This window comes from Hyperoodon ampullatus (genome assembly GCF_949752795.1).
Source record: "Hyperoodon ampullatus genome assembly, chromosome: 7".
Lineage (NCBI taxonomy): Eukaryota > Metazoa > Chordata > Mammalia > Artiodactyla > Ziphiidae > Hyperoodon > Hyperoodon ampullatus.
In genome coordinates, this window is record NC_136920.1 from 71931562 (window position 1) to 71947068 (window position 15507).

The following is a 15507-nucleotide window of genomic DNA, read 5'->3' on the forward strand; positions in this document are numbered from 1 at the left end:
GGAGCTCACAATCCACATGGCGTCATCATAATGTGTACAGAAGCCAAAAGGCAGCAGGATAAGGATTTTACCACTTACCAGCATGAGTCAGATTTGATAAATACACATATTATAGATACAGCACATTCTGTGAAATTCTATCAAAATCAAGCTTTAAATTAGCAGGCTACAGCAGCAACCTAGCAACCCAATCACATTCATTTCCACTTGAGCCTGGTGCCTGAACAAGAAAGTGTCAGAACCCTGGACAAAGGCAGGCTGGGTGCAGGGCGCACCCACCTTGTAGAATGTGGCAGGTGTCAAGGAGGGGCAAGGGAAGGAGCCCAAGCTGGGATCTGAACTCTCACTCTCCAGTCTACCCTGTGTGACCATGGGCTTGTTAATCAACCTCTCAGAGCTTTCTCAATATACAATATACACACAATGAACCCATTCATACTGACCGACAGGTAAAATACCTAGTAGGTAATATGCTTCCACTAGGGTCTGGCCCCCTTCTTCCTGCTCCTAAAAGAATCAAGTTGATAGGGCAAGTAAATCCTCTCAGAGAGTACAACTTGGTGTATCCGCGCTGTTTCCCTAATGTCATCCACGCATTGCCCTCACACTGCCTCCATGATTCTGCCACCTCGCTGTCCAACCTGTACGTCCACTTTTTCCTTTAAACAGACAGCACAGACTTTAGACACATCCTAAGCAACAGTAGCTGTCAAATGATGAGTTCAATATTCCAGTCATATTTCACATGAAAAAATCATATACTCAGGTGTAAAACTATTAAAATTTTAAATACTCACCCCTGTATTATCCCATATCCTGTTACATTTTGGGAAACTCTGGTGAAAAAACCTGAGTTCTGGTCCTGACTGCGCTAACAACTACTAGGTATGCCCACGTCAGGTCCCTTCTCTGAGACTCAGTTTCCCCCAAGTAAGAAAAGAAAGAGAATGATCTAGACAACCTTTCCATTTCCTCCAGTTCTGAGGTTATGAAATTTATTATCAAGTGGTCCAGATAAGCAAAAGAATCCAAGCAGGGAATTTTCAGAAAAGGTAATGAATACCACTCAAAATAATTAGAATCATTTATCGTAAAAGATGACAGAAGAAAAAGATGAGAGAGAATGACAAAGAGATAAATGCCATACCTTCCCTCATCTTGAAAGACTCAGACTTTGTGCTTCTCTTTTAAGGGATTTTCAAAAGAGAGGGCCCTTGGTCTTAAAATGGGACAACCTGGATTTGAATGTCAGCTTGGATGGTTGTTAGTTTTATCACCTTAGGCAGGCCATTTAACCTCACAGTTTTTCTACAACTGTAAAATGGGTAACACCCCCTTCACAAGGTTGTCTGGGGATTAAATGTGAATTACTTGTCTAAAGCACCTGGAACAGAGCTGGATACAGTCGCTGTTTGCTATTACTATTACACCTGGACTAACTGGTGGAGTACACATCTGCCTCTCCCACTTAATGATAAACTCTCTAAGGGCAGGAATGCCTTGGTCATCTTTCTCTCCCCCACCGTGCCTAGCACGGTGTTTCACATAAAATAAAGAACTTGGCCTGAATTTGTAGGGAATCAAAGCTCACAGAAAGAGTGCCTGCTCCAAGGCAGGAAACTGGAGATGCCCAGAGATGTGTAAATAACAAGCAATTCTTCCCTGACAAAGACAAACATTCCCTTCTTCCTAAAACAAAAGTCTTTAGAATTCACCAAGATGTACACAATGCTTGGGCCATGATTCCCTGCTTCGACCTTCCTTTATAATATTCTACATTTTCCATCATGTGTCCATAATAGAAAAATTATTAAAATTGTTACAAGGATAAATGAGACTGCTTGCCTCTGACTCAGAAACTCAGAGACCTGGGGTCCAGTCTCCAGCATGACATTATCTGGCTACCTGACCTCAGAAAAGTTACCCCATTTTCCAGTAAAATGACAGGAACAATACCCCTCTGATGACATCACCAGGCTGCTGTGGGAACTAAGGCACCCAGGTCCGTGCTGTGAAAAATCTCTGCTAACGAGAACTCTGGAATCTTCTGAGTATGCCCGGAGTCCCACCAGTTGCTTTTCACTTTTTATCCCTAAACAGACCTTTATTCCTTTATTTGTGTTATACGCCCATAAATGTTATTCCTGTTATAAAAAAAAAAGAATAACCCCCAAAGCTGCAGCCTTTTTCTTATCATATAAACGTGCTACAAAAGTAATGAGAATAAATTTGAGGCTGTGATCATAACTCTCTGTTAATGAGCACCACCCGTGTTTGAAACACCACCAGCCGTGAGTCCTTATTTTCACAGGGTGTTTGTTTCTTTCTTCCCCTTTTTTTTTCCCTAACACATTTAAAACTTCAGACCTGAGAGCTCACTGGCAGCTGGTTTGGAGCAGAGGGAATGACTCAAAATAGCTAACCAGAACCATTAGAAAGAAAGATGGGACCTTGAAAACTCCAAGCCTAATGGTTGGCTCTAAACCAAACATTTCCTCTGCCTAAAGTCAAATCAAGCTAGCAACCTCTTTCTTTCTTTCTTTCTTTCTTTTCTTTTTATATCCACAAACATTTAGTTTATTTACATGAATTACACTCAAGTCAGAGGAGATACAACCGATCCTCAGTACCTAAGTGTGGCCCAGCATTAAGGCAAGCTGATGTACAATCCTTTTTATATATCTTGCATTACTATCCTAATATCAACTATCTTTGATCCACCAGCAACCTCGTTCTTAAAAGGTACCACTAAGTGAGTGAGCCCAAGAGGGTTACAGTCCCACACAAATGACACTTAAAAGTAACAGCCAAGAAGGTGCTGTGTCTATAAGCTCCACAGAGCCTATGGATGAAAGGCAGAGGGGACAAGAGAGGGGCACCGAAAAACCAAAATGACCACTAAGGACCTCTTTTACTCATTTTACAAACATAGCCAGAGCTAGCTGGAGATGTTAGAATAGGTGGATGGAAGAAAGGCAGTATGCAAATGTACTTGCAGAAACTTCAGTTTATTCTTACTCTGGGAGGCAGAGATCTTCAGACGCATGATTTCCACAAGGGGTCAACCACGCAACAGTAACAATTCCTAATAGTCAACTTCCTCGTCAATAAAATGCGGGCAATAATTAACTGCACCATAAATCGTTGTGAGGATTAAATGAGATAATATACGAAAGCACTTAGAACAGTGTCTGGTACATAGTAAGCTGCATTACATTACTGCATTACACTTTTGCATACACTATTCCATTTAATCATAAGAGGCAGTCTTTATTACTCTCACAGAATACCGGTTCAAAGAGACAAAAGGACTCGTCCAGAGTTACAGAGATAAAAAGTGCCAGGTGTCTGGTTGTTCTTGGGACTAACAATCCACAATCATGGCTGGACCAGAGATGGCTGCATGAGCAAGAGTTTGAGGCTGCTACCTTTCCAGCTCAATTATGCTCTGTGCCTGCAGTCAGGGATTCACAGGTCTCCAAGGCCTCTTTGAATAATTTGAGACTGGAAAAAAGACTTAATGTGAAGGTCAGAAGAAACTCTTCCAGGACAGTTCTCATATCTGACCCTAGGAGCCTAGGTATGGCCTCTGGGGTGGACACAAAATGATATTTCTGACATTCTCATCTTCTGTAAAATAAAACAACCCTCTCAGCTGCTGCTCCAAGGATCCTCTAGTTACCTTTAATTAAAAAAAAAACACCTAGCAATTAACAAGCACTGTGTTCAATCCTTTACAAACGTCTTGTATAATCGTCACAATTATCTTACTGGGGGGAGGGGGTGAAGAGAGGTACCCTTATCCCTGTTTAACAGGCAAAGAAACAGACTCAGAGAGGCCCACAAACACAAAGCTAGTAAACAGCAGAGACTGAGTTTGAACCCAAGTGGGCAGAGAAAGTGCCACAAACCATATGCCTCAACTAACTCCTCATCATTCTCTCTCCCCTCACCTGGAGACGCAGGGGGCCTAGGCCTGGAATAACTAGCCTCTTTTCTCTTCACCAGAGATAGTACAAACCCTAGGGAGGAATTTTGTATTTTACAAACCAAGACTGCAGAGACTGCCAGGGTCTTTATTGTTTCTCCTCTTGATCTTCTGTGATTCAGAACAAGCCTTCAGAGCACCTCTCTCTCTTTTTTTTTTGCGGTACGTGGGCCTCACACTGCTGTGGCCTCTCCCGTTGCGGAGCACAGGCTCCGGACGCGCAGGCTCGGCGGCCATGGCTCACGGGCCCAGCCGCTCCGCGGCATGTGGGATCTTCCCGGACCGGGGCACGAACCCGTGTCCCCTGCATCGACTCTCAACCACTGCGCCACTAGGGAAGCCCCCAGAGCACCTCTCTCTTAAACTGGGTAACTTCTCCAGCTGCCCGTCCCAAGAAGAGGCTCCCTGCCAGAGCTGGGGCTGAGGAACACAGTAACAGCCACCATTAAACCCAGCACCTCTGTTAAGAGGGAAGGGAGAAGTCTAGGAGCTGCTGTACAGAGAGAAAGACTGACCCTTTTCCCAGGTGGCAGTGGCAGTCAGGTCCCAGAACAGAGGCCTCAGCTGATGCTGGACTCTCCACAGCCCGCTGTGCCCAGCATGGACATTAGGAACAGGACACATGGGGGAATCTCCAAACCAGCCCTGCTCAGCCCTCTGACCCTACCACTCACAGTGACTCTGATCTCCTCCCGTTCACCCCACAATTCCCACAGCCTTTATAACAGCTGCCTCACTTTCCCCACAACATCACAATCCCTGATAACCTCCTGTTCGTTTCAGAGTGCCCCCAGGGACCCACCTACTCTTTACAGAATCACCTTGAGTAGCTTCCCAGGCAGTGGCCAGGCCATTATCAATGAGTATTCAGCTATGACCAGTAGGCTGCAAGTGAGCAAACATTAGATGGCAGACTTCCCATAATCTAAAAAAAAATCGTTCTTAATCAGGAACATCTCCAAATCCTCAACTCGCAGAGTGCCAGCAGATCACCAGCAGCTCAGGGCACTGCTGGAGAAGGTGGCACTCTAAAAGCATGTGAGTTGGGGGAGGGGTGCCACTGAGTGCACATACCACAAACCCAGTGGGAAGACAGGTGGCACAGACTCCCCAGTAACCCAGGGTGTCAGGATCAGAGGCCTCTCTGAAGCCAAGCCCTCCTCCACTCATTTCCTCCCCGGAAGGCTGGGGTGAGATGGTGTCCCTGGGCAGCCATCAGAACAGTCCAGCCCTGGAGACCAGAGCCAGAAGGAACCCAGTAAGCCAAGCCACTGAGGTAGGGGACAGACAACTGAAGGGAGGAATGTAGGGTACTACAGCAGCCTGTCAGCGAACAGGCTCTGATACAATTCACAGCCCACAGTTAGAGCTAAAATCCCCTTCCCTGCACTGCTCACCCCTATAAGCCCATCCTCCTCCCCACATTCCTCTCCCCCGCCCCCCCCACCATAAGCCCAGCCCTCAAGTTGACACCCTCAAGAGTGTCAACTTCCAAGGCAAGCTCATCTTCTCATCACAGATCTGCCAACCCTTCAGTTTACAAGGCTGAGTCCTCTATCCTAAACTGACAAAGAAAAAGCAGTGTCCCAGGTCTCGAAGGCACAATGCTGCCAGGAGGGCTGAGTTTGACAATTCTCCTCAGGCTCCAGCTGGGGCAAAATCTCAGCCCTCCAGCCAGCCCAATCCGCCAAGCCAAGCCTCATCCACAGCCGTCCACTGAAACCTGGGCCCTCCCATTCTTATTCAATAGCACACACAGAGCACACCTGGTGAGACTACCAGTTTTAGAATCCACCTTCTCCCAGCCAGCTGGGAGGGAAACTGAAACCAGAGCAAGAACTCCGCCCTCAGCTCTTCCCCAACCTTGACCTCCTCCTTCCTCTTGGAGCTGAGGGAACTGGGAGAGGCAGGTCAGGTGACCGCCTGACAGACACTTTTGCCTCGGCCCACAGTCCTACAGAGCAGGGGCCTGAAAATATACCCCAGGGCACTTGTTGAACAGGGCGGAGGCACTGAGGCTGGGACACGGCAGCTCTTTTCAGAAGGCTTCAGACTACCGGCTGAGGGCTCAGGTCTCACACACCTGAGCCTGGAAGCTGCTCTGAGGCAGGGGGCGGGAATGAGGTTGGTTTCAGAAGGCAAAGGAGGAAAGGTATGGGCCGGTTCCAAAGTAGATAAAAAAACAAGAGCTGCTCCCTCTATGCCCTCCGGGGGGAGATGGGGCTGTCCCACAGATGTGGAAAGGGGGTCCCTTTCGCAGAGTGCCGGTCACTGGGGGAATGCCAGCATCCTTCTCAGGAAATAGGCTGCAAACCCTGGGCTTAAACCTTGATGGCCAACGCCAAAAAAGGGAAAGAAAAACCTGCAACCCACCAATCTCATTTCCAGATTCCCTCCCTGCAGCCTAGACACATTAATAATTAACTTGCCTACCCGGGAGCTCGCCGGCGTTGCTATAAAAGATGAGTAATGGCACTGGAGTCCCGGCCCGATGCCCGCGGGCTTCTGGGCTCGGGGCTGGGACGGGCGCTGAAACAAAGCCTCCGCATTCCTCCGGGAAGGTGTGTCTGAAACTAGACCTGTCAATGGCGAGAAGCTGACCCCCTGCCTCCCCCATAGCCGGCTCCCTGCGAGAAGGGGTGGGGGGAGGGGCCCGCGCCCCGGCGCGCGGGGCGGAACGGGTGGACAGGTCTCCTTTGCCCACTTCCCCTCCCCCGCACCCCGACCGACCGGTGCCCCCAGCCACAGCCGATTTCGGGAAGCCGCGCTGTCTGCTGAGAGATAATCCCGTTACCACGAATGCAGTCTACTTGGAGACCAATTCTCAAAGCAACAAGGCAGCTCCCTCGGCGCCCTTCCCGATGAGTAACCCAAAGCCGGTCGCCGGCTCAATGAATTCTCTCGCTGAAACTCCAGCGGCGAGCTGCGGCTCCCACGCGGATGGCCGGCCGGGGACGAACCGGCTCCCAACACGCCAGCGCCCAGACACAAAAGCACCCCTAAATGCTGCCCGGGCACCCTGAGCCCTACCCGCCCAACAGCCCGCAGCCCCCCGAAAGTTACGGCGCGCGGACACACCTGCAGGCCCCCCGCGGCGGCCCCCTCCAGCCCCCCAGGGCGGCGGGGCACGCGTCCCCGGACTGGCAGCGCCGCGGCTCCATGAGCCCGCTCCTGGAGCCGGGGCCGACTACCGGTCAGCAGCGCGGGGCGGCGGAGCGCGCTGGGACCTCAGCGCGACCGCGGCGCATCTCGCTCCCTCCTCGTCCTCGCCCGGCCTTCCCTAAGAGCCCACACCCACTTGACATCAGTGCGCATCAAAGCACTTGGCGCAGCGCCAGACGGCAGACCCCGGCGGTCCAGAGTGCGACCGGGGTGCCGCCGCTCGGCCAGGACAGCGCGTCCGAGCGCGGCACGTTCCTCTCCTTGCAGAGGATGCTGCAAGCAGGAGTGGGCAGGGAGACGGAGGAGGGGGAGGAAAACCGGCGGAGGGGGCAGGACCTGCAGCCTAACAGCAGCGCTGCTCTGGCGCCCAGCCAGCCACCAGCAGACCTTACAGCCGTTGCCGCAAGCGCCCAAGACTGTGAAGACCAGGTCGCAGGTGACCTGGGTTGCTGTCCTCTCCCCGCCAAGGTGAGTCCTGACCTTGAATTCTCTTCCTCAGAATGACTCAAGGAGGCTCCTCTCCAACCACCTCTACGAAATTGCCGGGCTGATTCTGCCAAGCCAGTAGTAAATGCTTGACTGGATGTGGGTGCTGACCCCACCACCCAGGAGGCCGCAATGGGGCACCCAGGGAAGCAGACCATACCCTCTGGCTTGTGGTTATACCAGCAGCCTCAACTGGGTCTCCTTTCTCTCTCTCTCTCTTCTCTCAATGCCTTTGGCAATAAGGGTCAGCTCTCCTGGTTCTGCAGGCAATCAAAAACAGCACCACGCAGCAGCTCACACACACTTCTAATTCACTCATTAGCATCCATCCAAACAGTCAAACATTCGAGCACTTATTAAGGCTTAGTATATGCCAGGACCAACAGAAGATAAAACAGCATTCCTACACTCATAGAGCCCTACACTCATAGAGAAGATAGTCTAGTCACCGAGAGAGATATTAAAAATAAAGCAAGGTAATTACAATTGTGACAAGGATATTAAAGGTAAGAGGTGCTACAAGAATGTACACAGGGACCCTAAACTATCTTGGCAATCAGGAAAGGCTTCCCTAAGGAAGTGACAGTTGAGCTGATGAGGAATGAAGAGAAGTTATCCAGGGGAAGGCAAAGTTCAGGCAAAGACCCTGGTTATTAAAGTGTAGGTCTGCTCACATTCACAGGTGGAGATAATCAAGCAGACAGTGAAATGCCACGCCTGAGACACCTAGGTCTTTGTCCAGGAGGGGCGTGAGGCAGCTCCCAGGCCCTGGAAGAGAGCCTGGCCATCTGTCCAAAGAGACCCTATGTCTGCTTTCTCATCTCCCCCTGAACCAGGCTGGCCCACCTCATCATTGAGCTCTGAACAGGTAGTCGGGAGCCTTTACTCTGGCTCCAACTCCATTATCAATTTGCTGTGTGGCTCTAAAGAAATCCCTTCCAACTCTCTAGTTTCAGTTTCTCTATCTGAAATGAGGGTTTGGATTAGAGCAGTGTTTCTACACTTTTTTTTTTTAAACCATACTCCCTTTTGGATAAACATAGAACTGCCGTTCCTGTTCTGTAGTATCTATGATGACAAGACATCAAATCATTTTCCAAATCAAAAATTATAATATTGAATGTGCTTTTAAAGCTATATATTCCCTTTAAGTATTCACCATTAAAAGATCTCTGCTGAAGATAACTTGGAAGCAGGATTAAAGAAATGGTCTCCAAGCTCCCCCTTTTCCTGTTATCTGTCCCCATTCCTCCAACATGAACCTAGCCACAAGCACTTATCATCTCCAGCCTCGTTTCTTTTATTCTTTCCAGGATAAATTGGCCAGGCGATGAACAGAAGCCGTGGGTCATCCAAAAGGCATGCTGTGGAAGGCTCTTTTGAATGATAATTTCCAGTGATGCTGGGAAATAGACACTTTGAAGGAAGCACATAATGTTCCTGGGGACAAATTAGCTATATGATTTAAAAGCCTTAAAAATGTACTATCCTTTGAACCATCAATTCTCCATCTAAGAATTTATCCTCAAGACATAATTATGGATGAACACAAAAATTTATACACAAGGATTTTTATAACAGCAAATGATCGGTTAATAAACTGTGGTACATCTTTGCAACTGAATATATGCAACTTTAAACCTAATATATAGAATATTTGCTGTTGAATAAAACAAAATGAAGGTTACAAGACAAATGATCCCAATTGTGTGTGCATGTGTCTGTGTATAGGTTTGAGAGGGGTGGTAAGCACCTATGGTGGAATGGTACTGTGTTCATTTTTCTTAGGATGACTCAGAACCTACCCCTTGGACCAAAACGTGACATCACTATAGCTTGTCATCCTCACAAGTAAATCTATTAACCCATATGAAAGTTATAGAAGTTTAATATTAAAACAGAACAGAATAAACCTTACAGACAGGCAAGAACACAGTTAAATTCTCCACCGCCATCCACTTACCATTAGGGATTTGATAGTAATCTTAAAGGTAGAATGGTTTTTCCCCCAGACTTTTCATTTCATATAGATTTGTTTTAAGTTGTTCTTTCCTTGAGTCTAGTTCAATAGTTTCCAAATTTCAGAGTGCATAAAATTTACTATCCATGGTGGTTGTAGGGTAATCTTGACTTTGGGATTCTTTTCCCTTATATTCTGAGTTTAGAACCTCATCACTGTATGACAGTTCAGAAAAAAAGACTACCAGAAGGATATTTAGCAAAATGTTAAAATATTGGAATTAGAGTTGGTTTTTATTTCCTTCCTTGGGATTTTCTGTGTTTTCCAAGTGGTCTGACAATAAATATATATTACCTTCATAATCAGAAAATAAAATGCTGCTTAAGTGGGTTAAAACCCCTCCAAAAGATAAAAGAAACTATGCCTTGACTTTAAAAGGGGTGACACCATGCCTTTCACATGCCTTCTCTCTGCCAAGTTCTCATACTGCCCCAGTTGGTGCCCCAATACCCAAGGACAGACAGTACATTGTCGCTAGGATACCACGCAGGAAAAACTGGCAAGAAAATTATTTTTACATTTACCTCCTGGGGTGTGCTTATAATAATGCTTAGAAGCTTAGACTAAAGGGTCCAAAATGAAGCAGCCATGACCATCCACTAATGGATCTCCTACCCACGAAACTCTCTACCAAATATTCTAGGTTCTTAATAAGCTGAGAACATATAAGGCATATAACCTTTGGTCCTAAGGACCAAAAACTATTCAGCTTGCTTTTCCCAGACCTGACGGTGCCACCAAGCACACTGGCAAGGACCAGCAGAAAAAGGACAGGCCATAAATCAGACTGGGCTCAGCCAGTAACCGATGAGTGATCTGTGCCTCAGTTTCCCCTCTGTTAAATAGCCTAATAAAGGCTCCACTTTTCTTTTAAGGGGTGGATATAAAAGCATTAGGATAAAGTGAACAGTAGTATCTCAGTGTAGCATGTTATTATTTAATGAAAGTATATGCTAGGGCTTTTGGGAGGAGAAGGAGCTGGCTAGTTGTGAGTTCTTTGGCATAAGGGCAGTAAACTGCAATTTGCCTCATATGTCAAGCTTTCTGAGAACCTAGGGTGCTCACAAACCAGATGAAGGACGTGAGGTGGGAAACATAACTGTGCTGACTTTCTCTTGTGGCATAACTCATGAACTCCTGAGTCAAGGACAGAAGGTGAGTTAGATGAAAAATCCAAGCTGGAGGCCCAGGTTTCTCAATACACAATAGCCAAAAACCATCAGGGCAGCATCTAAAGATGAGGAATGCTCATATTATTTGGCCACTTTAATTAAATAATCACTAAATCCCCCACCAGGCTCAGCAACTGCATTCTCTGCTCAAAATGAAGCACATGACTTCCAAGCCAGACAGAGATGCCATTAGGTTACATTTTAAATCCATCTAGAGTCTAATAAAGTTAATTTTACTGTTATGGCATCTATTAAAACATGGGGCCTTTGTTTAGAGAGTAAACAGAGGGAAGGGAAGCACAGACGTGAAGATCTGGGAATTCTGATTATTCCAGAATTGTTTCTGGAAAGGAGGTAACAAGAACAAACTTGATTTTAAAAAATAATTTTAATGGGACCAAGTGTGTAAGAAGGGCTGCTCTCGTACAACTATCCAGCCCCCTTGAGAACAGACCAGCCTCCCCCACCACACACAGCCAGGCAACAGCTCAGGGACAAAAATGAGGCACCCTGCTTCACCCAAGCAGGAAACATTGAACACACTGACCACGGTAGCCAACTTGGGTCTGGAACTTGCAGCCTAGGAGTCATTAAGAATGGGAAAAATGCTCCATGGTCAGAGACTAAAAGCCATGCAAATGAGTTTTGATAAAATGAATAATTGATAAGCAAATATACAGCTTTACACATCTTTTAAAAATCAAGAACAAAACCAAATCACAAAACACCTAATTAGTTAGAATACAGGTCTATGACCAGTGATCCTCATACATCCATTTAAATCAAAATAACCTTGGTTGATTGTAAAAAAGCAGATGCCAGGGGTCCACCCCTAGAGAATCTCATGCAACAAGTCTAGGGTGAGCCCAAGAATGTGCATTTTAGCAAACCCAGGTGATGTCACTGTTTGTGGTCTAGAGACCACACTTTGAGAAATGTGAAGCTACAAGGCCAGGAGGGCCTAATGCACCTGGCTCCACTTACCTTCTAGCAGGTGTCACCCTCCTGGACATGAACCCTCCTGGACTTGAATCAATTCATAATGGAAGCTGAATGAATACAACTGATACATCTTGTGAAACCTCAACAAAATTGCAACAAAACTAGGGCATGATGAAGAACGCCAGAAAAAAAGAAAATAGGAAGCACTTAGCACATAGGAAGTGCTCTAAAACTGTTACCTTTTAGAAGAATGAGGATAGTGAAATTTTGATACCTGTCTAGTCTCACCTTGTACTCATAAGCCAGGTATAAACCCCCTAAATTCACTAGTGTTATCACCAAAAAACTGCACAGACTCAGCCAGACATGAGTTAAAAATCCGGGCTCACCCACTTGCCAGCTGGGTGGCCCTGGATAAGTTTTTTCTTCTCTGAGTCACTCTATCTGCTCAGCTCTAAAATGGGTTTAAAAAAAAATCTATCCCCTTAATGTTATGAGGAAGAAATAAAGAATTGTGAAAGTGCGTGGGACATAGTAGGTACTAAATAATTGGCAGCTATCATTACTTAGTCAATGGATAAACATTTATTAGGGCCTTTTATAAATCAGGCACTGTCAGCACAGGTGATACAGTAGTGACAAAAGAGACAGAGGGACAAAAATACAGATAACAAACAAATAATTTCAGAGATTGATATCTGCTATGAAGAAAAGAAAACAGTGATGTGACAGAGTGAAATGGTGGTTCACAGTATGTATCAGGAAAGGCCTAAGATGTGGCATTTAAACTAAGATCTTGTGGAGGAGCACTTCCGGCACGAGACCAGGTGGGAACAAACCAAGCGCATTCCTGGGAAGGAAGGACAGTAAAGCTAGAACTCAGTGACCAGTGGGATGGGCGGTAAAAGAGGAAACTAGGGAGTCAGAGAGTGAAGGTTATGGAGGCCGTGTAATACCTAGTGAGAGTTTAGATCCTCTTCCAAATGGCAATAGGAACCATAGAAGAATTTAAAAGAAAAGATTCTGCCATGGAAGAGGCATGATCTGATTTGCCTTTTTAAAAGACTTTTGTAGCTGCTATTTGGAGAATGGCTTGGGGGTTGGGGACAAGCCATTAGAACTGTCTTAAGAATGTTACATGTATGATCTCTTTTAATCCTCATGAAAACTTTAAAATATATATTTTTTATTTTTGGCTGCATTGGGTCTTCATTGCTGCGCACGGGCTTTCTCTAGTTGAGGCGACCGGGGTCCACTCTTCGTTGCAGTGCGCGGGCTTCTCATTGCAGTGGCTTCTCTTGTTGCGGAGCACGGGCTCTAGGCACGTGGGCTTCAGTAGTTGCAGCACGTGGGCTCAGTAGTGTGGCTCGTGGGCTCTAGAGCACAGGCTCAGTAGTTGTGGCGCACGGGCTTAGTTGCTCCGTGGTATGTGGGATCTTCCCGGACCAGGGCTTGAACCCGTGTCCCCTGCATTGGCAGGCGGATTCTTAACCACACTGCCACCAGGAAAGTCCCATGAAAACTTTTTGTATGAGTACTATTATCATCCCGATTTTACAGATACCAAACCCAGGCATAGAAAGATTAGGTAACTTGCTCATCACAGTAAGTGGAGGATCCAGTATGCAAACCCAGATGGTCTGACTGCAGTGCCTCTCTACTGCCTTTGAAAAGAAGTAGGGAGAACTAGCAACACTAGGTAAAGAGACTACTGCAGGAGTACAGGCAAGAGAGGGTGGGGGCTGACCAAGATAGCAACAGAGAAAATGCTGAGGGGGATTCAGCTGTGCAAAATGTCTTGGTAGCAGAGCCAACAGGACTCACTGATGGGATTTATGACAGGGGTGCAGCAAACAGACAAGCAAAAAAGACTCCCAAGTTTTTGATCTGAGCAAGAGAGTACATGGCAGTGCAGTTTCCTGAGATGACTAAGACTGGGGAAGAAAAAAAATCAGAGAGGGGAGGCATTAAAATCAACTAAGAACTCAGTTTTGTACTTGTTAGGTTTGAGGTGTCTATTAGACATCTGAGTGGAGAAGTCCTGAAGGCAGTGAGCTGTGTCAGTCTCCACTCAGGGGAAAGGTCAGGGCTGGAATTGTAATCAGAGGTATCTCATCATCACGTGACTCCTTACTTAGTGTATGTGTATTTGTGAGGGTAGGAAGAGGAGGACTCTTCCAACTACGGACCTCTGGTTTGTTGTAATAAGCCAGGGCAGAGCTGCATCTGAACACAGGACTACAACTTGCTCTGAGGCTGAAAGCACCCTGCCCAGCCTGCCCTCTGTGATCCAGTAAAGTCTGCATCCCAACCCCATCCTCTAAACTAGCTTCCTGGGAGCCTATGTAGACAGAATTCTTTCAAGATGACCTCCAGCGTGCCAGATCCCCCGAAGGCAACAGAGGCTGGAGGTACTAGAGGAGAGGCTGAAAATAGGAGCTGTGGAAGGAAGTTTATCGGGCATCCTGCCAGCTTGTGAGAAAATGACTTCTGCCTCCCTCTTCCACTTCAACACTCCTTTTTTCGGTCCTCCTATCATCGAAGCCCATACGGGTGTGAGTCCCTGGAATTGTTCACAAGGGCCAGGGTGTGATAATAATAAAAGGGTTTCCAAAATAGCCTCCCACATTCAGGCTTCCCAAATGCCCAGCTGACCTCCAGGCTACACCATTTCCAGAAATATAGCAACCTCGTTTGATAAAATACTTTCAGTACTGACACCACCTTGGCTCAGAGGAAGTGGGTGTGTGCTAGAGGTCAGGTAGAGGTTGGAAGGAGAAGAAAGGCAATTTTTAAAGTTCAGCTGAAATGTCAGGAACACGAAGCTGCCCATGTTTACACAGAGCTTTCCAAAACTGTGAGCAGCTTCCAAGCAGCTTTAAAAAAAATGGCTACACTAACCTGTCCAATGAAGTGGCTTTTTAGCTTAACAGAAATAGTACCAGGCTGTTCTCATTCTCCTGTCTCCTTAGGCTTGATCTCCTAGTATAATTTATATTCTTGCTGTTGCTGATTGTTTTCTTTTTCATTAATATTTTATGCCTTTCTCATAAGCTGCTTCGAATCCACTGTGTAACAGGATAAAGCAACAGATGAATAGACAAATAGTGCACAGTCTTGACATTCCTGGATACTAAACTTTCAGATTTATGTAATCAATAAAGGTCGTCTACCAGGGACATTAACTGGAGCTTAGGGGGAGGAAAGGCCCTAATTAATATGTAAAACCCTTAAAAAATTTGATCTCTTGTTAAAAAAAAGAGAGTGAGAGAGAATCTAGTAATAATTAGCACCTACATTTTTCATATTTTTTGTCCCTAATTGCCTGACCAATAATTTATAGGGCAAGTGGGTGAAATCTTACGTCCTATATCTGTATGGATGATTTTGTGGCTCTTATCATTCAAACTAGGAACAACAGGATGCTAGTTCAATAACTGTGCTACTTCATCTTCCAAATAAGACTTGTCAAAGCCACTGAAGGAAATCAGAATAAGACTCAATCTAAACCTAACCACAAACAAAGCTGGAATCTGTCAGTCCTTTTCTGGCATAGAGAGGTAAAGACATGTCAATGCCCACTGCTGTTCTCTCGTGTCCTTCTAAATGCAGAAACAAGCTTTAGAATATGAAATAGCCAGCAGCATGGGAACACAACTTTGGAGACATAAAAATTATTAGGTTTTCTAAATCACTGACACGAGCCAAAATCCTTACCGAGACTAGTGGGACAAAGA

General features: G+C 46.2%; 1 protein-coding gene across 1 annotated transcript in view; it reads right to left on the reverse strand.

The window, feature by feature from the left end:
- The window catches only part of PLEKHA7 (pleckstrin homology domain containing A7), a gene marked incomplete at both ends in the record, with an annotated part of 134366 nt that extends 127217 nt beyond the window's left edge, over positions 1-7149 (reverse strand). Inside the window, one exon of the mRNA XM_079707701.1 lies at positions 7067-7149. Within this exon, the coding sequence (XP_079563827.1) occupies positions 7067-7149 (83 nt within the window). The remainder of the gene's footprint in view (positions 1-7066) is intronic.
- Positions 7150-15507: the final 8358 nt, after the last annotated feature.